Source organism: Pinus tabuliformis, chromosome J (assembly GCF_031772625.1).
Source record: "Pinus tabuliformis cultivar Carrire ecotype Pingquan chromosome J, CPIR1, whole genome shotgun sequence".
Classification (NCBI taxonomy): Eukaryota; Viridiplantae; Streptophyta; class Pinopsida; order Pinales; family Pinaceae; genus Pinus; species Pinus tabuliformis.
Window position 1 is genome coordinate 628,677,619 of NC_142295.1, and position 26,736 is coordinate 628,704,354.

General features: G+C 40.4%; 1 protein-coding gene across 1 annotated transcript in view; it reads left to right on the top strand.

Moving 5' to 3' along the window:
- Positions 1-26,438, top strand: part of LOC149228520 (uncharacterized) — a 37,646-nt gene extending 11,208 nt beyond the window's left edge. Inside the window, exons 3-5 of the mRNA XM_089375694.1 lie at positions 25,801-25,825; positions 25,970-26,085; positions 26,223-26,438. Coding sequence (XP_089231820.1) covers positions 25,801-25,825; positions 25,970-26,085; positions 26,223-26,325 — 244 coding nt within the window. The 3' untranslated portion in view covers positions 26,326-26,438. The remainder of the gene's footprint in view (positions 1-25,800; positions 25,826-25,969; positions 26,086-26,222) is intronic.
- Positions 26,439-26,736: the final 298 nt, after the last annotated feature.

A 26,736-nucleotide genomic window follows, 5' to 3' on the forward strand; every position in this document is an offset into this window, starting at 1 on the left:
AAAACTGAAACCTAAACCCTATCGCAACCTAAAACTTATTGACTAAACTAAACCTATCGCATACACACTAAACTATGTGAAAATTTGGAAGCCCAAATTTCTATTACAGCAACTGATTAAGTTCTTTCTATTTGTTAATTACTGAACAAATTATATACTACATCCTACAACAAATACTGAAACTAATACACTGCAGCCTTCACCAATTAAATTAAACGCGAAAACAAGAAACTAAACAAGAAATAAACAACACATGACACCATTATTTTTGGACAAATGTCCTTGAAAAAAACCTAATGCAGGAAAACCGATGCAGCAACTAAGGGTTGGCATTATTAATCAATAGTTTTTTGAATACAATCTTGGGATGCCTTGTTGGTTATCCAATACAGAGAATCTAGCTAGCAGAAGATTAGTGAGAAATACTTCATACCATCATTGGCGATCTCCTTTTGATCTAATAATATATTCTTTCGAAGTGCATTGAGTTACAGGTTGCTCCATCCCTTGGAAATCCCAAGTACACAGACTGAGGGAAGAAATCGATCTTGTTTGGCCTTAAGCTTTAATCTAATGATTTATTTTTTAGCAGGAGGGTTTGGACAATAAATTAAAGTATTATTCATCAAAAAAATTTCTCAAAATCTACTTGGGCTAATAATGTTTTATTTGCTAAATAGAGCTAATTTTCTCTTGTAAATGATTGTAAATAATTTGTGAATATTTTGTAAATTATTTCTAACTCTTATAAATTATTTTATCACTTGTAAATAATAGTTTTGGGGTTTTATTTTAGAAATTTCTAGATATTTTTCTTGGGCAATATTTATTCATCTTGTAGGCACTTAATTTCAAAATTTCAAAGGCAACTCTAAAGCAGAAGTGATTAGCCATTCTTTAGTCCAAATCGCTGTGGTTTAAGGCCAACATGAGCCTTAGGAGTCGTCCAACCATTCTAGGAGGTGCATTGGGTTGGGGAAGATAGATCTATGGTATGGAGACCAAGATTTGCAAGACCCAAGTCCCCAAATTTGGATGCTGGGCTTGGAAGAGGAAGTTGCTAGCCCTAGAGGGCTTTTCTGCAACTTCAACTGGGGTTTTTCTTGAGCAAATATTTTTTGAAGTTGTTTTGTAGGTGGATTCTTGTGTTTGAGTGCAAGTTTTTGCGTTTAAAGTCTAATTTGGCCTAGTCGTCAGGCTTAGAGGGCTTTGTTACCCACCATTTTTGTGGGTGATTTCCCTAGGAGAATTATTTTTTCTCCAAGATGGTCCTCAGCTGGTAACCAACAACCCATTGTAGCCACCAGCTAGCTCATTGTGCCATTTCTTCGCCACCTGAGCCAACCATGTGGTCCCTCGCCCATTTGCCATGATCGTATGTTTGAAGGTGGGCCTCCCAAACCTTAAGGTATGCCTTATCATTTGGTAATTTAGTATTGTAGTTTGCTTATCATGGACACTTTTGGGCATGGATTAATGGGGGGATTCGGTGGAAATAATGGGTTAGGTCTATTCCCTTGTCCTCTAGACCCCTTTTGGATATTAACCTTGCATTATAGTCTTATGGGATCTCTTTTACTGACCATTTGGCTTTAGGAATGGCATTTCACGGGAAACCCCGATTTTGGTTGCATGGTCTTGCTCCCTTATCTGCTTATATTACCTCCTTTCCACACATTATTACCCCATTCCACATTCCTCCACTAAGTCCACATAGGGTTAGCTCGCCCCTTCCCCTTGCCTGCACCTTGGGTCAGGCCTCGAAAGAGGCCTGGAGGTTGATGCAGCAAAAAAGAAAGACAAAAGCATATTTGGCCACATTCAACAAGAAAATGTACCACAAAATGCAAAAGATGGCTAGGACAAACACATTTAGCATGTGGGAAAAAGCCAATACATGAGTTCTACCCCATCATCATGGCAATCACCTTGGTTCTTATAGGTTCTATGAAACTCCTTCATCATATAGGAACCCATGATTGTCCCAACCCCTGGTGGGCAATGAACCGCCCTACCTTAAAAGGGGGTATTCACTGCTATATATTATGCATCATGCTCTTACCCCTTGAGCCCCGAGTAGTTAATCAAAGAAAATCATAAAAAGGCAAAAGAGATATAAAGAAGGGTGGAAAATTCAAGGCCGAGGCACCTCATGTACCACGATTTCTCCCTCCAATACATTATAAATCCAAGTATGGGCTTCCCTTTTATTAGCTACCTGTTGATTTTTGTACCTTGGGAGGTACTCCAAGCCCTAGTGTTCAAGGTCAAAGCGCCAAAAGTAGGCTTGTGGGCTTAGAACCCAAGCCTGGGGTTTTGCACCCAATCATGTTTGGGGAAATTTTGGAAGCACATTTCTACATGTGATGGCATGAGATGATAAAGGGCGAAAAGGAGAATCCAATGCTTTGAGAACCATCGAATTTTGAGTTGTAGAATTGGAGAAATGAATTTTTGAAGTTGACAAGTAATTATTGGTTTTCAAGTCATGTAGGCTTGAAGTAAAACTTGGCCAATAGATGTGTTTCTTCACTAATTCGTGGAACCCTTTTTATTGTCTATAAATACAAGGTGGAGGAGAGTCATTTAATACATCCAAGAAGCATCTTTCATAGTTTACACATCAAGAAAGCTAGCTCGAGTGTGGGCAGCGTGAATAAAGGAACGCGAGTGCAGGAACGCACGAGTGTAGAACCGCGCAAGTGCAAGAGCACATGAGTGCAGGAACGCACGAGTGCAGGAATGCACGAGTGCAGGAATGCACGAGTGCAGGAACACACGAAAGCAAGAATGCGTGAAGTGCAGGAACGCACGAGTGCAGGAACACACGAAAGCAAGAATGCGTGAAGTGCAGGAACGTGCGAGTGCAGGAACACAAGTACACGCATGCGAGTGCAGGAACGCGTAAGTGCAGGAATGCGTGAGTGCAAGAACGTGAGTGTAGGAATGCACAAGTGCAAGAAACGTGAGTATAGGAATGCGTAAGTGCAGGAATGGGCTAGGTATGTATTGTATTGATGTGTTAAGGTTGAATTGATGCTAGTGGATGATGTCTTAGGAGAGGATAGTTTGGAAGCTGTTAGCAGCCATGTGGAAAGGTTTCCTAGGTGTTGGATGCCCTAACTAGGAACAAATGCTACAACGAGGATTGGTCACTTGTGGATTGTTGGAGGGCAGCGTGAGTGTGGACCAAGTGTGGACGTGATTGGGCACTTATGGTCTATTGGAGGACAACGAGATAGTGTCCAAGTTGGAGCTCGGTGAGAAACACCTTGATGGACAAAGGTAGTTGCGATAGAGGCAGTTGTTGAGCTCAAGGGTCTGATAAACCAGGAGCAGTTTGTGGAGCCCGAGATGTGTGTGTAGAGAAGGACATCTACAGTAGATGATGGGCAGTCCTCCTAGCCCGTGTTCATTGTAGGAGATGGACGTCTTGCAGTGATAGGTGGCAACCCTCCGTACCCTATGTTGATCTTCATCGGGGCATCGCAGGAAGACCATAGTGGGCTGAAGTCCCTAAGTAGCTGAGGTCCCTAAGCAGTTGAGCAACAGCAGTGGGTAGATTGAGAGTTGTTCACAAGTGGAGTTATGAATAACTCGATAGGAGTCTCGATGTGTTGTGCCCTTGAAGGACTAAGGCACAACTAGTGAGCAGATTGATAGCTGAGGTTCAGTGACGAGATGGACTTGGATCGTTGATAGAGGCAGTGCTGTAGATCGGGAGCCAAAGGACCAGGCAGTTACAAGGTACGATCGAGGGGAGTTGAGAGAGTCGACTTCATCAGCCAGATGGTCAAAATATCTTGTTGAGGGCAGATTGGTCGTTAATGCACTGACACTAAGCCCCAGTTTTGTATCTCATACTAGTGGATGTATGAGGGCCATTGTCCCTAGTACGGAGCCCTAGACGATTGTATTATATGTTGTTTAATATAACGGAGTTGGGTTGAAAATTGTAAAAATTTGTCCATATTTTGTGCACGTGTGATTTACTGTTGTTTATATTCTGCTGTGCAAGGTAGTTCTGTTGAGATTCTTGGTTTGGTAGCGTTAGAGATTTTAAGATTCTATCCTAGACCCAAGATTTTGGAAATTCAACACTACCCTTGTACCCCAGCATGTGGCCGAGGGCTGCCCCTTCTCATGCCCTACTTCATTCACCTGTCTGTCACATGCTACCACCTTTTGAAGGATGTACCTAGAATATATTATCCCCTTTAGAAGTAGAAACCACCTAATAGGATTCTTGGTTAACCCCATTTGGAGTTTAGGGAGACATTCACACATCCTGAAGCCCATTATGGAAGGGTAGGCCGTTATGAAGTCCCCACCTGTGGTCCATGATTGGTAATCTCATTTACTCGATTTCTCAAATGACTTGTTGTATTAGAAGGCTAGGGGACACATTGAATCTTATGTAGGATTGCAGATGGTCTCCATCTTGGGTTTGGTCTCCCTATATAGGGTCCTAATCCTCTAGAGGGTTGCATTGGCAGATGTAGGGTGTATGTTGAGAGCCATTGACCTCTACAACAGTAGACAACACTCCATGGATCCCTGATGATGGTCAGAGATGCTCAAGATACTCCTATCAGATGAATAAGATGCACCTAGTTCACCTTTGCCTAACCGGCCCCAGAGTGTTGAGTTTGGGTAGCACCGGTTGTGCTCTAGCTCCAAAATTTTGTGGAGGGGCTAGAATATGTGAGATCTCCAAGGCCCAGACATTGTTTGGAGAAATTCCACCCAAATGAAGAGTTATTAAAATAATTAATATGTTTTAATGGGTTCCTAAGTATAAACTTAGGAAAATAAAAATATTAATGGGTATTAATAAAGATAAGGGTGTGAAGCTTCTAAGAGATGAGGATCAAGTATGTTTTAATATTAGCTATTGATTAGAGACTTAATCTCGGTCATTGATTCATCAACATGAAAAATATAAGAGAAGACTTGAGGATCATTTGGAGACACACTGGCAGATACTCAGTATCCGAAGAAAAATCGATTCTCAAAGAGAAGGAGATCGATTTCAGAGGGAGAGTTGCAGGGTGAAGGAAGAGGAGGGCATCAGCAATGGTCAGTGTCTGAGAAGGAGGTGACGCATGGCTATCGAGAGATAGCGCAAAGGGAAGACACAGTCCTCACGCAGGCTGATGCATAAGTGGGAGAAGGGTCTCCAGGGTGTCAGAAATTTTCCAGGAGAGGGATGGACCTTGCCTCAGGTGTTTTCTCTCAGTAGTGTCTCAATTTCTATGTAAAATCATTCCTTGTAAAGCGATTGTTGCTAAAGATTAATAAAACCCTCATTTGTTGCATCAATTTTACCACATTGGGTTTTTCCGGGTACAATTGTCCAAAAACAATTGTGTTGATGTGGTTGGTTCTTGTGCTTGTATACCACTGCTATTTTCACTATGTAATTATGTGATAGCTGCAGTAGAATTTATTTTAATATTTACTGAAGGGATTTCATAAATAACTTATTGTGAGAAATAAGTTGGTGAAATAAATCAGTTGCTGCAGTAGAATTTCGTATTTAGAAATTTTCACATGGTATCGGAGCAAAGATCGAGCAACATAAGAGAAGAATCTGCTATGAGTTAGGAGCATGATGCTGAGGCACCAACGCAGAGGGACTCACGCAGATCTCCAGAGAAAGAAGAAAGCACGAAGAACATGGATCATGATTATTCTATGTTAGCTTCCAGACTGGAAGAAGAAGTCGCTTGCCTAGCAAGTTCTACCTCCTCTGAGGTTTGGTATATAGATAGTGGAGCTTCCTGACATATGACAGGAATGCGAATGTTTTTTGAATTATCAGGAAGAAAGGATGAATTTTCAGATCACCATGGGAAATAAGGCAAAATGTACCCCCGTAGGAAGAGGTACTATAGTCTTTCAAACAGAAGAAGGAGATCAACTTCAAGCAACCAATGTGTTGCATGTGCTAGGATTGGGGATGAACTTACTCTCCATATCTCAACTTCAAAAAAAGGGCTATTACGTTTTCTTCATTAAGGAAAAATTATATGTCAAACACCCAAGTTGGAAAAAGAAGGCCTAGATTGGAATCAGAAGTAACAGGCTGTATAGATTACAACTAAAATCTCCAATGGCACTGATAGGCAGCAGTGGTGATAAATATTTGAATGAACTATGGCACAGGAGGATGGGACACTTACACCATGTGGCTTTGAAAATTCTCAGGAAAACAATATCAGGAGTTCCAAAATTAAGTACTGAACGAGATGATGTATGCAATGGGTGTGCTCTAGGCAAGTATGCCAAAGCAAATTTTTTTCAGAAGTAACAATAGGCCTCAGAGTGTTTTAGATTGATACACTCAGATATTTGCGGACCTATGTCCAGAAAATCTCTTTAGTGGTGCCGAATACTTCGTCACCTTCATCGATGACCATTCCAGGAAGACTTGGATCTACTTTTTGAAAACCAAGGATGAGGTTTTTGGTCGATTCAAAGAGTTCAAGGCTCTAGTAAAGAATCTAACAGGAAAGAAGATAAAAGTGTTGTGCTCAGACAATGGTGGAGAGTACGTTGACAAGGACTTCACCGATTTTTGTGCTAGGGAAGGCATCAAAAGAGAGTGGACAACTCCCTACAATCTGGAGCAGAATGGAGTAGTAGAAAGGAAAAACAAGACTATTGTGGAAGCAGCTAGGGCGATGTTGTATGATCAGGATATGCCCAAATTCCTGTGGGCAGAAGCATGCAGCACGACAGTTTATGTCTAGAACAGGACTCCACACAAGGCATTGGGCAAGATCACTCTGGAAAGTGTCTTCACTGGGAAGACACATGAAGTCAGTCATTTTAGGATATTTGCGAGTTTGGCTTATTACTGTATACCCGAAGAAAAGAGAAAGAAATTAGATCAAACTGCTGAGAAAGGATATCTTGTGGCATATAGCGAGAATGCTAAGGCATGTAGAGTCTATCTTCCAGGGAGTAGGAAGGTAGTAGTTTGGCGGGATGTAAAGTTCATGGAGGATAGAGCTTTCAAGAAATCCCGAGAAATGCCTTCCGAGGAGCAGTCAAAAGACGATCTGTTGGTCCAACCATTTCGACCAATAGAAACTCGTACCAATAATTATCCTAAAGGAAAAGCTTCAGAATAGGAAGAATCTTAGGAAGAGGAAGAGCTGATAGATGTACCTACTACGAGTGGAAGAACGAGCAGGGAACTTCGATAGATTCTACGAGATGCAGAGGACTTCATTGGTGCACCCAGGAATGATAAAAGGGAGTGAAGACAGTCAGACAGATATTGTGCCTTAGTAGCTAAAGGTTGGGGAACCCTCTAGTTTTCAGGAGGCCGTTCAACATCAAGTATGGGTAGATGCTATGGTGGAGGAATACAGTTCTATAATGGTCAATGATGTCTGGGAAGTGGTACCTAGGCCTTAGGACAAGTCAGTGGTAGGTTCGAGATGGATCTACAAAGTCAAATATGCTGCAGACGGCAGTGTGGAGAAATACAAAGCCAAGTTTGTGGCTAAGGGGTATGCTCAAAAGGAAGGGATAGACTACGAAGAAACCTTCGCCCCAGTAGCCAGGTATACTTATATTAGAACTGCGATATCCCTTGCAGCACAAATGGGGTGGGAGATTCACCAGATGGATGTCAAGACGACGTTCTTGAACGAGGTGATAGAAGAAGAAGTATACATTGAACAACCAGCGGGTTTGAAACACATGAGAAGGAATCTCATGTATGCAGCATCAGACTTGTGCAGTAGTTGATGGGCAGCAACAACCAGGCATTAGTAACACTAGAACACTTTCCTCGCTAAGGGAGAGTGTTCGTTTTTGTAGCATCGAATGTGTTCTAGCCACGAAATTTAGTGGAGAGGGTAGAATACATGAGATCTCCGAAACCCATAAATCATTTTTGGAAATTCCACGTAGAAGTGCCTCAATTAGATTATTAGCCATTTTTAAAATATTTCCTAAGTATAAACTTCGAGAATATGGTTAATTAATCATTGTTAATTGAGATAAGGTGAGAACTTTCTAGAAACTCACACGGATCGAGAGGGAATTAATTTGGGCCCTTGTTTATGTTCTAATCTTGGTTGTTTGTGCTCCAACAGAAGATTATAAGAAGCAGCCAATGGGTAGATGGAGAACACACCAGTGCAGATACTCAGTTGCCCGGGCAGTTCGATTTTCTCAGTAACAGAGAATTAGTAGAGAAGATAGAGCTAGTGGGTGAGTAGCAGGTGGTAGAGTGGGTCAGTATCATTTTAGGGGAGGTGTTATAATTCTGGGAGAGGCAGTAAGAGGAAGACTGAAATTCCCAGAGGGATTGCGCAAAGGTTGACGCAGAAGGATCTGCGTGTCATTAGGGAGGCAATTTCGGAGGCAGAGATTAGTTGTGGGGTGAGAAAATTCTCACAATAATTTTTCCAGTATTTTTTCTCTGATTAGATTTCCAATAGAGCATCTAAATTATTGTACTCAAAATTGATGTTGAAGAATAATAATAAAGCCCTCATCTGCTGCACTGGTTTTCCCATATTGTGTTTTTCTAGCGACAATTGTCCAAAAATAATTGTGTCAAAATTTTATGTGTGCTAGAATTTCTCAGTTTCCAGTATTTTATTTTCCACTGTATTTTTATGGTGAAAATTGCAGTTGTGATTTTATTCATTGTTTGCCCTAGAAAAGAAACTGCATAATTTAATTTATAGTTAGGAGAATAATTTCCAGTTGTTGCAATAGATGAAATTTTCACATGTGATATAATGATGGAATGGAGTGGGACATTAGGGGAAGGTTCCAAGCCACATGCCACAGTACAAGGGTAGCTATAATAAGGGAAGCCCACACTTGGGTGTATGAATGTAAGAGGAATCAATTGCGGTACATGAGTTACCCCGACCTTTGTTTTTCCACCCTTCTTCATATGTTTTTTTCCTTTTTATTGATTTTTCTTTTAGAACTGCCCAGGGCTCCAAGGGATGAGAGCATGATGTGTGAGATATAGCAGTGAATACCCTCTTAAGGTTGGGCAGCTCATCGCCCACCAAGGGTTGGGACAATCATTGGTTCCTTAATGATGAAAGGGGCCGATATGAGGGGCCCTAGGAACTAGAGTGATGGCCACAATGATAGGGGTAGAGCTCATGTTGGTTTTTTCCCACGTGCGAAATTTGTATGTCCCGACCATCTTTTGCATTTTATGGTACATTTCTTGTTGAGAGTGACCAAATTATGCTTTTTCCTTTCTTTTTAGCTGCATCAACCTCCGAGGCATCATTCCAGGCCTGACCCAAGGTGTGGACAAGGGGAGGGGAGGCTAATTCCTTGTGGACCCAAATGGGAAATATGGTAAATGGCGTTATAATGAGCGGAGGAGAGTGATGTATATGCTGTCAGGGTGTATGACCATGCAACCAAAATTAGAGTTTCCCATGTAGTGCCACCCCTAAAGCTAGAAGCCAATAAAGGAGATCCCACAGGACTAGGATACAAGGTTAACCATCAATTTGGACAAAGGAGACAAGAGTACAAACCAAGCTCACTTTTTCTGCCGAATTCCCTCACTCATTCATTTCCAAAAGTGTCTATGATAAGTAAATAAAAGTACCCAACTACACAATGAAAAGCCATACCTTCGGGGTTGGAAGGCCCACCTTCAAACATACGATCATAACAAATGGGCAAGGGAGCATATGGCTGGTTCAAGTGGTGGAGATAGTGGCACATCGAGCTATCTAGTGGTTGAAAGGGGTTGTTGGCTGTTGGCTGAGGACCATCTAGGAGAAAAATTTTCTCCTATGAATACTACCCACAGGTGGTGGGGTAACATCTGGCTTCATCTAGGACATGATCTCTCTGAAGAGTGCACAAATGTACTCAAACGAAGAGGTCATGAATGGGAAAACCATGATTCTCTCTTTTACTGGTGTGAATGGGAAAACCATCCTCAATCTCATTTTCCTTGTTGGTATCATAGATAGGGTCGCTATTAAAATGATGGTTACCTACATCCCATTTTCCCATATTAATGCATAAGAAATAAAAAATGTCATTTTTCTAGGGAGCTACAATATCCCCACGAATCAGAGGGACACCAGTAACCTCACCCTTGAAGGCATAATCCTCATTGACTTTTTTATCAAGATCCCCTTCAAGATTACTTGTGCCATTACTTAGCTCATGTTGATCATGTAGATAGGGATCTATTTGGTCACTTAGACAAGCATCTTGAATACAAACACCTCTTTCTTGGCATGGGATACTACTCCATTTTCCATGGACGATATCTTCAAATCTGTCATAATCAACAACACTTTCATGGGGGAGATTGTTATACTAGTCTTTAACTTGACCTTCAAGTGATAGAGCAAATACCATCATAATTGTATCATCATTCTCGATTCTGTATGGTGCCAGGTACTAGAAGAAACCATCTATGTGGGCATTAGCATCTTGACCGGGACTACCTCTCAACCTAGGCATGCAGTTCTTAATCCATCTCTTTATTTCCGGAAGCTTTAGAACTTCCCTAAGATCAAGGTTTTCATAGGGAGATGGAGGGTTACCACACCCTTGATAGAAGTCCATTTTTCATATTTTTGCATACCAAGAAATGTGAAGTCACCAGGGTGAAATTAGAAATGCCTAGAGAGATGCTTGCTTCAACCTACAAGCATTGACTTTAAACTTCAATGAAGAACTAGGGCTTCGTTCTTCCAATGGAGTCACTAAGAATGATATGTCAATATGTCGTATGGGGTAAAAGACACATCTTGTGTCCCCGGGTTGGTGCCAAAATGTTACTGCTCAAACTAGCAGGGGTCCTAGGAGGGGTTCCTATAGAGAAACTACTAGGTCAAGTGGAAACAATTGAGCAATAGCCCACTGACATTGCAGCTAAAGATGCCTTCTCTTTACGGACTTTCACCGATGGGAGGAGTCTTGGTATTAAGGAAATCACTAGGAGGAATATATCAATGGTGTGAAGGTTGTGATTCCAAGAGCCTATTCGAAGGAGAGGCTCTAATGATAGGGATTACTTGCTTTAGAAGCAAGGTGAATGGCTCTCCAAAAAGGGCTAGGAGACTTAGACGTAGGGTTGAGGAGTATTTCTCGATAAAAAGTGCCCTAGACCATAGAATCCTAGGTGAATAGGGTTTCTAAGCAATCCTTGTGAAATTGGAGTGACAAGTTTGTAGGACCACAAAGAAGCCCTAGTGGACCCAAACAAGGTCAAGGGTTTGGATGAAACTTCAAACAAAGGGGCTTGACCAAGTGAGGGAGGAGAAAGGATCAATAGATTGGGTTTGGCTTGAGACTTTAATGCAACAATCCATGATAAAGCCACTAACCAAAGGAAACCTAGCGAGAATGGTCTACGAGCTAGGTTTTGGAAAAACTTGAGATTCCACTGTCGGAGTAATTTCAAAATTGGAGGGCCTCTCAAGGACACACCAACACAGTTCTAGACAAAATTTCATCAATTTTGGATGGCTACAATGGATTTTGTCTGATGCCCTAGGAAGCCAGCTAGGGTTAGGGCTTCGAAAAGGGAAAAGGAGGTCAGAAAAATCTTCATTTTGGTGATCACCTAGGACTAGACCAGTGCCTAGCCTATTAGGAGAATGGAGTTAATGAGATTCAATGTTTAGAGATTCTTATACCCAATCAAGGAGTTCCCCAACAGCTTTGCATTGTCCTAGAGGCCACAACAAGGTTACTAGGAAAATTTATACTTCTTTAATGCTGCAGATAATGACTTATCAGTAATTATATACCCTAGGACATTCATTCACTATACTTTGCATGAAACGTATAAAGAAATCCCTCACAAAGACAAGATCAACAAATTCACATTTCATTAATGCAGCTACACCAACTTCATGAGTGGAAATTCTTCATACATTATACACGAACAAGATGAGAAATAGACCATGAAAAGGACACTTACAACTTACAAGTATAGTGAAATATTCCAATCATCAATAGAGACAAAAATCCAAGCTCCAAGATAAAAGAAAAGCCTTTCCAAACATCAAAATGCATCAAGAACCCACTTCATTCATCAATAGGTCTAGCGAAATTCTCAAGAAGAGATAATGATCCAAATCCAAGTGATGATCAAATGATATGATCATCACATCAATATATATCCTCCCTAAGGGGTTTGATTTGCCTAATAAGGTCTAATAATGCCCCAACTAATAAAATAATGTGCAAAAATAACATTCCTTGGTGACAAGCCCACCAAGATTGCTCCATAGTACAAGACTAAGCATCCAAGAGGGCAAAATAATAGATACAATAGGTCGAAGGGCCATTGAAGAGGCCTAGTGGAGTTCAGTGTGTGCCAAGATGAATGAATGAGCTTCAAACATAGTAATGAAGAGGGTGTCCCCTTGACATCCAAGCAAATGACCTGTGGTGCCCCTAAATGGCTATGGGGGCACAAAACATCCTCATGGGTCTCCAAATGGATCGAACAAGCCTGTATCCCATCTGTAAGGGCTGGAGGAATGATGCAAGCCCTCCCATTGTCTCCCATGGTGAGACACATCCTCGTCTGGGCCTTAGATCAAATACAAAGTGTGTGGTGCAAGAGTGTAGCTGGTTGGGTAAGGTGGTCTCTAGGTTCATGATCATCATCAGATAGGTGGAACACGGGTAAGAAATGAGTGGAATTGAAGGATCCCATGAAGTGGCAATCTGCTCCTTGCTATGGTGGAGGCCCATGGCTCTCAACTCTCACCCTATAAATGCCAATGCATTCCTCTCAAGGGCTCCGACCCCGTATAAGGAGACCAAACCCAAGATGAAGACCCACCTGCAATCCTGTATAAGACCAAACATTAGTGCAATTAAGTAAATGAGCTTAGAAATCATGGAACCAAGTGGACGCTTCATAGTGGCATGCCCTTCCATAGTGGGCTTTAGAACGTACAAGTGTCTCCAAGTTCAAGAAGAAGGTTAACCAAGGACCCTATTAGGTGGTTTCAGCGTCTAAGGGGAGTGAAATATCCATGGTACAACCATCAAATGGCAGGTGACGTGTGATATAATGATGGAATGGAGTGGGACATCAAGGGAAGGCTCCAAGGCACATGCCACAATACAAGGTTAACTATAATAATGGAAGCCCACACTTGGGTGTATGAATGTAAGAGGGAGCAATTGTGGTACATGAGTTACCTCAGCTTTTGTTGTTCCACTCTTCTTCATATGCCTTTTCCCTTTTATTGATTTTTCTTTTATAATTGCTTAGGGCTCCAGGAGACGACAACATGATGTGTGAGATATAGTAGTGAATGCCCCCTTAAGGTTGGGCAGTTCATTGCCCACCAGGGGTTGGGACAATCATGGGTTCCTTAATGATGAAAGGGGTCGATATGAGGGGCCCTAGGAACTAGGGTGATGGCCATAATCATAGGGGTAGAGCTTGTGTTGTCTTTTGCCCACGTGCGAAATTTGTATGTCCCGACCATTTTTTGCATTTTATGGTACATTTCCTATTGAGAGTGGCCAAATTATGATTTTCCTTTCTTTTTAGCTGGATCAACCTCTGGGGCATCATTCCAGGCCTGACCCAAGGTGTGGACAAGGGGAGGGGGAGGCTAGCTCCTTGTGGATCCAATGGACAAATGTGAACCTGGATGGGAAATATGGTGAATGGGGTTATAATGAGCGGAGGGGAGTGATGTATATGGTGTAGGGAGTGGGACGATGCAACCAAAATTGGGGTTTCCCATGTAGTGCCACTCCAAAAGCTAGTAGCCAATAAAGGAGATCCCACGGGAATAGGATACAAGGCTAACCATCAAATTGGACAAAGGAGACAGGAGTACAAACCAAGGCCACTCTTTCTGTCGAATCCCCCCACTGATTCATGTCCAAAAGTGTCCATGATAAGTAATCAAAATTACCCAACTACACAATGAAAAGCCATACCTTCGGGGTTGGAAGGCCCACCTTCAAAGATACAATCATAACAAATGGGTGAGGGAGCATATGGCTGGCTCAAGTGGCAGATATAGTGGCACATCGAGCCATCTGGTGGCCGCAAGGGGCTGCTGGCTATCGGTTGAGGTCCATCTATGAGAAAAAATTTCTCCTATGGATACTGCCCACAGGTAGTGGCTAATAGACCCTACCTTGTATAGGAAGCTCATCAGATCTCTCATGTATCTAGTCAACACAAGGCCAGACATTTGTTTCGCGGTCAAGTTTATGGTGGAGATGAAGAGGGTGCATAAGAAAATAGTGAGACAAGTTTTGAAGTGTTTGTGTGGCGTAATCGAGTATGGATTGAGATATGCTCGGGGTGATGGTGCTAGTTTGTGTGGATATACAAATGAAGACTGGGCGTAGTTCAGTGGATCGAAAAAGCACGTCAGGTTGTTGCTTGATTATTAGATTAGGGGTTGTCTCTTGGTGCAATATGAAGTAGAAGTTCGTGGCACTGAGTTCTACAGAGGCGTAATACATGGTAGTTGGCATGGCCAATGCAAGACTATTTGGCTTCGAAAGCTGCTAGCGGGTTTGTTTGGTTAGCAGGTGGATTCAACCAGTATCTACTGTGTTAATTAGAGTTGCATCAGGCTCTCTGAGAATCCAGTCTTTCATGACAGGTCAAAGTATATTGACATAAGTTACCACTTCATCAAAGATTGTGTGCAACATGGATCAGTTTGGCTACAACATTTTCCCACAGATCAACAGGTTGTGGATATTCTCACGAAGGCCTTGGGTAAGGCAAAGTTTGTCTACTTCAAGGATAAGATGGAAGTAGTGGAGAACACCTTTCTCGCTAAGAGGCAGTGTTAGATTTTGGTAGTAGCAGACATGTGTTCTAGTCTCTATGGTAACACATTTTCTCCAATACCTTGAAAAGGTTTCGCAAGAAACACCTCAATTAGATTAATTAACCAATTATTAATTATTTTCTTAAGTCTAACTTAGGAAATTTGGTTAATTAAATTGAATTAATTGAGAAAAATCGATTTTGCTCTAGAAACTTTTGGAAAAGTCACTTGATGGGGTCAAGATGATCTTAACCATCGATTGTGATTAGATCGTGACTGTTTGTTTCTTAACGAGAGATTACAAGAGCAAGTCAATGGGACATTTGAGATCAACTCAAGCAGTTCGACTTACCTAGTTGCAGGGATTAGGAAGGGCGCAGTTAAAGCAGAGGGAGACATCAACAACAAGGGTTTTAGTAGGAAGAATTGAGTGATTGTTGGAGGAATTCTTCACGATATTCTAGCATTATGAGAGAAGGGAATAATGACCGAATTATTCTGTAGAGAGGTCGCATTAGCTAGTGCACATTACTGAGCAGTTGTTTGATTTCCAGTTGCTGGGAGGAAGAGAGAATAGCTCAGTTGAGTTGCAGGAACGATTTCCTGAGGCAGTGCGAATTCTTGGAGGGTTGTACACACTTCCATATTTTGCGGGTGTGAGTTGCAAGCAGGAGGCCGAATTGATTTGCAGAAGGAAACTTTGCATTTCCAGATTGATTTTTATAGTGGAGAAAATTACCAGAGCTTTGCTAGTCTCGGGAAAGAAATTAGTGTACTCTTTAATTTGCTGAAGAATTAATATAAACCCTCATTTGCAGATTGGTTTCCTCACATTAGGCTTTTTCCAAGGATGATTTGTCCAAAAATCTTGGTGTCCATAATTTTGTGTGTGCATTATTTCTTAGTTCCTGTATTTATTTGTGAAAATTGTAGTAGTGAATTAATCATTATTTGCCATTATAATTTCTGAAAAATAAACTGCATAAGTTACAAGATTAATTTCTAGTTGCTGCAATTAAGGAAATTTCACAAAATTTAACAAGGAACTTCATGTTCCTCAGCTTTCAACTAACTCCCTTTCCATTTATCAAATCACTCATACATTTTTAGGCAAGAAAGTAGAATTCACTCTAGATACAATGGTGATTTCCAACATGTTAGATGGTTCTAGAATTGCTATTGGAGAGGTGAACCACCATTTTAGGTTATACACCCTCTCGGTTTATCCCTAAATATGATTTTCCTCTTCTAACACATGCTATTGAAGAAAGCAAGTTATGGAATGAAGGATTTGATCACCTTAATTTTAAGCTTTTGGATCAGCTACCCAAACATGGAATGGTTGAAGGGTTTCCACATATCCAATACACAGATGGAGTTTGTCAGGGCTGCATAATTGGAAAGCATCCTAAAGAGAGGTTTGATATAAGTAAGGCTAGTAGAGCCTTCTCACTACTTGAACTAGTGTACAGTGACATTACCAGTCCTTTTTTCACCCACAATACGTAAGGCAAGGTATGTGTTAACATTCATTGATGATTTGTCATTTTTAAGTTGAAATTTGAAGTTTTTGGGCATCTCAAACATTTCAAGCAACTTGTGGAAAGTCAGACAAGGAAGAGGATTAAATGCCTTTGAATAAATAATGGGAGTGAATATGTAAATAAGAATGCTAAATATCATTGTTTAGAATTGGGCATAGAGTTGCATAATATAGTTCCTTACACTCCACAACAAAATGGAGTTGTAGAGAGGAAAAATAAAACACTAAAAGGAATGGTGACCATATGCTTCGTGCTATTAATCAAAGTTGTCATTGATGTCAATATGGCATTATCAAGATGGCAAATATTCTTATGATTCATAACCCTAACCCTAGTTTATGCTACCCTAATCTTAGAACTCTCAAACCCTAACCCTAGGTTTACTAAACTCTAATGGCTAAATGAAAACCTTAATATGCTCAAACCTATAACCCTAACCCTAGAGCATATTAATAATAGGATACACTAATAAAAGTAGTATTGATGGATTATAAGGACATGAATAGATAATAATAATAATTAAAAAAGGGTCCCACACACAATACACAATACACATTCACTTCAAAATACACAGCGAAAGTGGCACGGCATTTTTTTTGGCTAATACACACAATATGAAAGCCCCGTGGTAATACTTTAATTAAATCAAAATTGTTTTGTCAGCTTTCCAAATTTGACTGGTCGATTTCAAAGTTTGAACGTGGCTAGCAAATATATATTACGACACAAGTTCATTTGGAAGATATAAGATTTCCCAGCGAAGATATCGAAGTATAGAGAAGAACAGTTCACATCTCGTGAACAAAACTATCGAGGAAACTTCCAGAAAAAACTGCGTCTGTCTGAGGCTGACCAAAGAATCAGAACACATGGTTCATTTTCTATACAGATTGGACTAGAGACTGCATTTGTTTGAGGTTGACCAAAGAATCAGAACACGTGGTTCATTTTCTATGCGGATTGGACTTGAAGTTTAACGTGGAGCATTGCTGCAATCAGAACGTGTGGCACATTTTCTATGCGGATCGAACTTGAAGATTAACGTGGTGCATTGTTGAAATCAGAACGTGTGGCTCATTTTGTATGCGGATCAGACTTGAAGACTAACGAAGTGCACTGCAGTAATCAGAACGATTGGCTCATATTCTATTCAGATCAGTCTTCAGAACGGTTGGCTCGGATCTCTATGCGAATCTGTTAAAACAATACAGTGGACTCGGATAATGCCCGCATGGTCTCATCACCTATCGAACAATAGTGCCTTTAAATGCTAAACAGAGAATTAAATTTTGGTATTGTTTATTTACGCATATGTATGTGACAGTGATTCAATCACTGTATAGAAATCATTGTGATTGTTGAGCAATTGAACAACACCCTGGTTAAAACACTCTTGAAGATTTGCATTAAAGACCTTTTGAAGAACTTTCTTTGAAGCTGACTTGGAGACATCTTCCAAGACATGATGCGGTGCTGAAGTCCTCATGGAGTAACCTTGGAGATATTTGTTTGAGTAACATGAAGAGCAATGGCAACACCTTCTAGGAAGACAAGGTTATCATTGATGAAGTGACATGGAGCCACTAATGAACTTGAACATTGGCAGGGCTCGGTGAAGAAGATATTGGGAGCAGTGAAATACTATCAAACACATCTAGACAAAGTACGAGAGTGGGTTGGAGCCTAGAGGGTTGGTGCCTGGAGGTTGGAGCCTCAAACAACAAGGTCGGTGCCTTGGAGAATAGGGTTGGAGCCCTAGAGGATCGGAGTCCTCAAGAAACCAGGTCGGTGCCTGAAGCAGATATAGGATTGGAGTCCTTGAGGTTGGTGCCTCAAAATTGACAAGGTTGGAGCCTTGGAAGTCCAAGTCGGTGCTTGGCAAATACAGGTTGGAGCCTGGAAGATTGAGGATTGGTTTCCTTGGAGTTGGTGCTCCTAAACTCAAGGTTGGTGCCTTGGATAAGATAGGGTCGAAGCCCTAGAGGTCAGAGCCTCACTAAAGTCCAAGTTGGAGCTTGGCAACAATTATTGTACTCATTCATTTGTACTTGATTCAATTAATAAAAGCATTTATTCTTATCATTGTTCATTTTGTGTTCTAAATATAAGTGATCTAACTGGTAAAAGTAACAATTGAAAAAGAAATATTGATTCACCCCCCTCTCAGTATTTCCAACAATTGGTATCAGAGCTAGTACTTTCACTCAAAGCCTAATCGCTTGAAGGTTGATAATTAGAACACAAATGGCGAAGCCAAGGAAGAAAGTCTCCAATCCTCCTAAAGATGTGTCTCCCTCAACCACCGAAATCGAAGTCAATCAATTTGTGAAGGCTCCATTGTTCAATGGAAACTTTGATATATGGGAAGCAAGAATGAGGAATTTCTTAAAGACTTGAGGCATTGAAGTCTGGAAATCAGTAATCACTGATAGCATGATGGATGGAGAATCCAAGGAACATAATATAAAAGCAATAAAAGCAATCTTGAATGGGCTACCTGATTCTATGAAGGCCAATTTTGAAAAATGTTCGTCAGCAAAAGGCATATGGGATAAACTTCATGATCTTCACTCAAAATGAGCATTGACAATGATCTCTAGTAAAGAAAATGATGGAAAACAAGAAGGAAATCCAGAGCCGATCAAGGAAGTTGAAGATAAGAGTGATGACATCAATGCTAAAGAAGACCTAGAAGATGAAGCGAATGAAGAAGATCTCCTCAGTAAACTTATGGCTGCCATGGAAGAGATTAACAATTTGAAAAAAGAAAATGAGGAACTTAAGAAGAAAGCGCAAGTTGGTGACCAGGACAAGACAAGGAAGGAAGTTGACCTTGTCAAGCTTCAAGTACAAGAAAGAGATGAGGAGCTCACCAAGATTAAGGAAGAATTTCATCAAAACAAAAGAAAGCATCATGAAGAAGTCATATCCATGACAAATCAATTGGATAAGGAAAAGAAATGGGAATATACCTTGTTAAGCCACCTTGAACAAAGGCACAAGAGCTTGAACAAGCTTGAAGTAGAGATTGGTCAATACAAGGAAGAGGTCTCCTCCCTTAGATCTCAACTAGAAGAAGCAAGGAAACAAGCGCAAGGAGCTGAGAAGGTGATGGAAGCTTTGACATTCATAGAAGGACAAGTTGATGAAGCAGAAAAGGAGAGAAACACCATGATATGCTAACTAGAAGAAAAGGATGATAACATCACCAAGTTAAAATCAGAAATCACTTCTCTTAAGGCTCAATCATGTGAAGCAACTAAGATGAAGGAAGAAATGGAGCTCATACTATCAAAGAAGGATGAAGAATGCAAGAACATGAAAGAAGAAATTTTCTTTCTTAAAAAGGAAGTTGACTTGCTGAATAAGAACTTGAAGAGTTCTCAAACCCTAGATGACATCCTAAGTCATCAAAGGTCTCCCCTTGATAAATCAGGTCTCGGCTATGTAGGTGAATCCTCAAGCAAGAATGATGCAAACCCTAATGCTTCAAACAACAAGGATGTGAGGAAGCTTGGAAGAAATGTTGATGCTCCCAGTTCCAGCAAAGGCAAGGAGAAGAATCAAGAACACATTGAAAGAAATCCTACTCCAAGAAGACTTGCAAATGGTGTCAAGAATACAAAAGGCAATGAATATCATCAAATAATCCCAAGGCAAAAAGACTTCAAAAGTACATCAAGGAAACCTTCTTCTCCCAGGTACCAAAGTATATTTCTTGGTTATTGCTATTCTTGTACAAACTTTGGGCACATGGCAAAAGATTGTAGGGCATATCACAAAGATAATTATTATGGTCCCCGTCAATCTCCAAGAAGCAATTTTGCAAGAAGAAGTCATGAATTTTTATACATGAACAATATAGAGTGCTTCAAGTGTCATAACATTGGACATATGGCACGTGATTGTAACTTGACTTGGGCCCCTACACAAGCTAGAACCATACCAGAGAAAAAGGTTACACAAGTATGGAGAAGGAAGCAAATACAATCTAGAAGTCTCTTGAACTCTCCAGCCAACAACACATGTCATTGACCTAATCTTCGACAATCTAAGCATTTGATGGGAAGACTCTGCCAAAAGGAAGATCATGCATACAGTTAGGGGGAGCTTATGATGATTAAACATTCTTGCAAAAGCTATTCGTGAATGGACCCTATGAAATCCTTGATGAGCCACATGGACAATCATCCTTTGATAGATTGTCTCTCGGGAGCAATTCTAGTGAAGAACATGATCCCTTATTCATCCATGAACTATTATTGAAGATCTCTTCCACTTGATCACTAAGTAGATAATATTTCATGAGCTAGAGGAGGTTGTACAGACAGGGAGACGTTGGTTCATCACATGAAGGAATGTAAACACATCTATTATGGACCACATTGCGAGAAAGAAGAGCACCATGACAGGGGGAGTAACATACCCATGAAGATCTACTATTCATGAAGAAGAGAAACAACATGACAAAGGGAGTACTTGGGGTACTTGGGGACCCCGTTTGCCATTGATGTCAAAGGGGGAGAGAATGTTGGAAGCACAAGAATATTGCCATCAATGACAAAGGGGGAGATTGTTAATCAAAGTTATCATTAATGTCAATATGGCATTATCAAGATGGCAAATATTCTTATGATTCATAACCCTAACCCTAGTTTATGTTACCCTAATCCTAGAACTCTCAAACCGTAACCCTAGCTTTACTAAACCCTAATGGCTAAATGAAAACCCTAATATGCTCAAACCTATAACCCTAACCCTAAAGCATATTAATAATAGGATACACTAATAAAAGTAGTATTGATGGGTTATAAGGACATGAATAAATAATAATAATAAAAAAAAGGTCCCACACACAATACACAATACACGTTCACTCCAAAATAGACAGCGAAAGTGGCACGGGATTTTTTTTGGCTAATATGCACAATATGAAAGCCTCGTGGTAATATTTTAATTAAATTAAAATTGTTTTGTCGGCTTTCCAAATTTGATTGGTCGATTTCAAAGTTTGAACGTGGCTGGCATATATATATTACGACACAAGTTCATTTGGAAGATATAAGATTTTCTAACGAAGATATCGAAGTATAGAGAAGAACATTTCACATCTCGTGAACAAAACTATCGAGGAAACTTCCAGAAAAAGACTGCATCTGTCTGAGGCTGACCAAAGAATCAGAACGCATGGTTCATTTTCTATACGGATTGGACTAGAGACTGCATCTGTCTAAGGCTGACCAAAGAATTCATTTTCTATGCAGATCTAACGTGGAGCATTGCTGCAATCGGAACGTGTGGCACATTTTCTATGCGGATCGAACTTGAAGATTAACGTGGCACATTGTTGAAATCAGATCGTGTGGCTCATTTTGTATGCGGATCAGACTTGAAGACTAACGAAGTGCACTTTAGTAATCAGAACGATTGGTTCATCTTCTATTCGGATCAGTCTTCAGAATGGTTGGCTCGGACTCTATGCGAATCTGTTAAAACAATACAGTGGACTCAGACAGTGCCCCCATGGTCTCATCACCTATCGAACAACAGTGCCTTTAAATGCTGAACAGAGCATTCAATTTTGGTATTGTTTCTTTACACAGATTTATGTGACAGTGATTCAATCATTGTTCAGAAATCATTGTGATTGTTGAGCAATTGAACAACAACCTGGTTAAAACACTCTTGAAGATTTGTATTGAAGACCTTTTGAAGAACTTTCTTTGAAGCTGACTTGGAGACATCTTTGGAGACATGATGCAGAGCTGAAGTCCTCATGGAGTAACCTTGGAGATCTTTGTTTGAGTAACATGAAGAGCAGTGGCGACACCTTCTAAGAAGACAAGGTTATCATTGATGAAGTGACATGGAGACACTAATGAACTTGAACACTGGTAGGGCTTGGTGAAGAAGATATTGGGAGCAGTGAAATACTATCAAACACATCTGGACAAAGTACAAGAGTGGGTTGGAGCCCAGAGTTGGTTCCCGGAGGTTGGAGCCTCGAACAACAAGGTCAGTGCCTTGGAGAATAGGGTTGGAGCCCTAGAGGATTGGAGTCCTCAAGAAACCAGGTCGGTACTTGACGCAGATACAGGATTGGAGTCCTTGAGTTTGGTGCCTCAAAATTGACAAGGTTGGAGCCTTGGAAGTCCAAGTCAGTGCTTGGCAAATACAGGTTGGAGCCTGGAAGATTGAGGATTGGTGTCCTTGGAGTTGGTGCTCCTAAACTCAAGGTTGGTGCCTTGGATAAAATAGGGTCGAAGCCCTAGAGGTCGGAGCCTCACTAAAGTCCAAGTTGGAGCTTGGCAACAATTATTGTACTCATTCATTTGTACTTGATTCAATTAATAAAAGCATTTATTCTTATCATTGTTCATTTTGTGTTCTAAATATAAGTGATCTAACTGGTAAAAGTAACAATTGAAAAGAAACATTGATTCACCCCCTCTCAGTGTTTCCAACACGTGCTAGATATTTACCGCCTAAGCTAATGGCTGAAGCTATTAGCTGTGCATCATACATTCATAATAGAATTCCTCGTAAATCAATAAAGGGGATCACTTCTTTTGAGGCCTCGACAGGGAAGAAATTGAATGTTACTCCAAAGTTTGTGGTTCCTAGGCGTGGGCTAGTATTCCCTCTGATAGGAGGAAGGCTATGGAGCCTCACAACAGGGAGTGCATATATGTGGGATATTCAGAGGGAGTTAAAGGATAGGACTGCATATATGTGGGATATCCAGGGGGAGTTAAGGGATACAAGTTATTAGTCTCTTCATCAGACATTTTGTTCATCCAGAGAAGTGTTAGATTTGAAAAAGGTACCCTATAGGCACTTACAGAGCACCGTACTTCATCCTCCCCACCTCTGCTTGTGCTAGATCCTAGTTATACTTCTTCAAATCAGAAATCATGTTAGATTTTAGATTATGATATTTCAGAACAATGGCAAGAATTCGCAGGTCCATAGTAGATGCCTTGATGGGTGCAATAGACACTTCAGGCAGCTGGTGATCTAGTGGGTGATCCTATTGATCCACGGAGAACCTATTCATAGTTTGTGGAGCCTCTGCAAGCTCTAATTATCATGAATCTTTCATATCTTATTCTTTGTTATTTGATGCTTGGATTAGAGCATTAGACCTGTGCAAAGATTAAAGGGAACCCATCTTGGGAAGCATATATGAGAGAGGAGTACAATTCCCTCATGGAGAACAATTCTCGGGAATTGGTACCTCTTCCTCCTGATAGGTTTGCCATCCCTGATATGGGATTGTCATTCTTTCATGGCCTTGAGATTAGCTAGGATGATAATGGGATCAAGTTGACTAAGTCTAGATATGCCAAGGACATTCTTGACAGATTTTAGGAGTTAAGCTAGATGATGGTGATGCTCCAACATTGATGCACTCTACTAGGTATCGACAATTGATCGAGATTCTTTTATACCATACACATTGTATACCAGAAATCTCTTATGCAATTGGAGTAGTTTCTAGGTACATGCAGGAGCCACATGAGTTACACTAGAAAACAGCTAAGGGGATTTTTAGATATGTCAGGGGCATTACTAGCTATAGCTTACATTATGCAATAGGATCTTCCTTGGATCTTGTTGGTTATACTGTCTTAGATTGGGCTGGTGATGCACAGATTGCAAGTCCACATCAAGATATGTTCTCTACCTTGGTTTTGGTCCCATATGTTGGTTGAGAATGTAGGCAACTATTGCTCTTTCTTCAACAGAGGCAGAGTATAGGGGTGCAATGAACATTGTTTCTTAGAATATATGGTTGCAAAACATTTTGGCAGAGTTTGGTGTACGGATTCAATGCACTACACTGATATGATGTGATAACCAAAGTACACCCATGTTTTGTAGAGAGCTAGTTTAGAAGACAGTGGAGCAAGCACATTGAGGCTCACATGCACTACGTTAGAGAGCTGATCCATACAGGAGGCATTGATATGCAATATTGGTCTTCTGCACAAACTACAAACACCGAGAGTTTCACTCAACAAAGGCTCATAGCTTTGTAGAAGCTCTTCGGAGTAAAGGACAAAACTACTTAGTAGCTGAACTTCTTGGCATAAGCATTCTTATTTTGAGGGGGAGGGGGGTTCTTCCCACTAGGTTTTACCTCTTTACCTCACTTTATTTTTTATTGATTTTGTACATGAGTACTTAACATGACTGAAAATTGTTGTGACTCATTAACTGGGATACTCGGTTGTGCTTCAAGGACCTTGCACTTGGTAGTTCATTGGGACCTTATCAAGACCTCTATTGTGGCCATTATTTGACCCTCTTCCATACATTATGGAGGGCCCATATATGATCACATTTCTTTCACTACTAGACAATTCTTACCATTTGAGATCATTTCCTATTTTCTACTTATAGTAGGGTGTGACACTTACGATGACATGTCGCAGTGATTGGACATTGATTGAGCTATGACATGTCAATTTCCTCTCCATTATTTCATCCCTAAGGTCCCTAACACAATTTCCCTCCCTTATTTCGGCAAACCTCCTTATCCACAACCTTGTCCACTCACCCACCAGCCTTTTTATTGTCTTTCAGTGCCATTTCTGGAGTTTGCATGGGCACTGATTGCACGTGAGAGTTGTTGCATCAGTTCTAACTGATTTTTATCTTCACTGACTTTCATTTAACTCTTACTAGATATTTTTCTAATTTAAGGGCCACCCACTTCAATTTTTGGTTTTCTGGCTAATTCTAGGAAACTACTCTAGTTATATGAGAGAGTGCATGAGGAAATCACAACCTAATCTGAACTGGTTCTTCCTCCTGGAGGGTCTATATATTGTATCCATGTTCTTCTTCCTAATCTGAACTGGTTCTCTCTCTTCTCTCTTGTTTTGCAGTAGCTAGTCTGGTATTTTTTCACACATAGATCTTGAGCTTGTGTCTAAAATCCTACATCTTATTTGATTTACCTATAATGGTTTTTGTTTATTCTCATTTCAATTTGAATCAGGGTCTTTACTTTGATTTAAAACGTTTTTAAAACATATTGTTTCTCATAGCAAAACTACAGAATCAAAACTAGCAGTTAGCAACACATGAAGACTGTCTCTTGTTGTAGTGTTTAAATTTTACGAGTCATTTATTTCTGTTCTTCACTATTGCTCGGAGGGTTAATCCTAGAAACTGACTCTTTTTATCCATATTCTCTATTTCTGTCTTTTTAGTTGTAAACATCTGCTATGCAATATTGACCAATATTAGATGTTTTTGGGAGCTGTGTTCAGCGTTTTCAAAGCATAAAAGGTGCCTTGTTTTTGGTCTAAGATTTTATTTACAAGTATGCCGCATGACCAATGCAATGAGTTTTACTATTGGCTGTTTTGTTTTGAAATTGTGCCTGTTTGGAAGAGGGGATTAAAGCGGGTCTAATCATCTGAACTTCTCTTTTATTGCAGTCCCTTTTTGCCAGCAGACATCAAGGTAAGGTTGTCATTGTGGATATTTAGAGGTTGTACAGCTTTTCTCATGCCCTGCAAGCGTGATCCGTTTTGCTGTTTGAATAGGAAACTACTCAGGTTACTGAAGTGTGACCAATCAGCTCTGTTATCGTTTGTCCTTACTCAGGTATTCTTACAGAGCAACACGGAGATGAACTTTACTCCCAGGGTTATTGCAAGAATTATGCATGGCATGTCAAACCCTGCATATCCAGCTGCAATTTGGTCCAAAAATCATTTCTGGTAAGTAAAACCATTTCACTTTGGATCATTTTGTGTTCATTAAAGAGCCTTTTGGTAGTTTATTCATGTGGTGAAGGCTCATTCACACTTAAGAGAGTGTTCTACTACATAATTTAGCATATTTTAACTTCTGACAGGGGGCGATATTGGAAAATTGACTTTAATATTGTCAAAGAGGCAGCTGCCTCAGAGCTTGTGGCATTTAGAGGCGGGTCAAAGATTTTACAGCCAATAAGTTAATTTCTTTCCTTTGTGATTAAAGTGATGCTTTCAATTGCTTAGTATAATTATTCAACACCTATACCACATTATGAATATGTTGTTTCGGAAGTCTGTCCTGATGGCTAAGCAGATATTCAGAATCTGTCAATTGGAACATTGTATGTTACTATGCCAACAGCCTATGTACAGATTTTTTGTACATTGTGCATTGTTCTTCGCTTTCCACAATCAAAGTGATCCAGTCGACTGCAGTGCTCAGATTTGAACACAATTTGGTGGAAGTTTCTAGTTGACTTGGATCTCTGCCTTTACTAAAATTCTTTTCAATTCCCTTTTAGTTATGGATGTAAATTTTGCCAGCTCTGATAAGGGGAAACACTTTTTCAGAGTGACTGTTCGAATGATCCAGACGGGTCAGCATCGTAAATC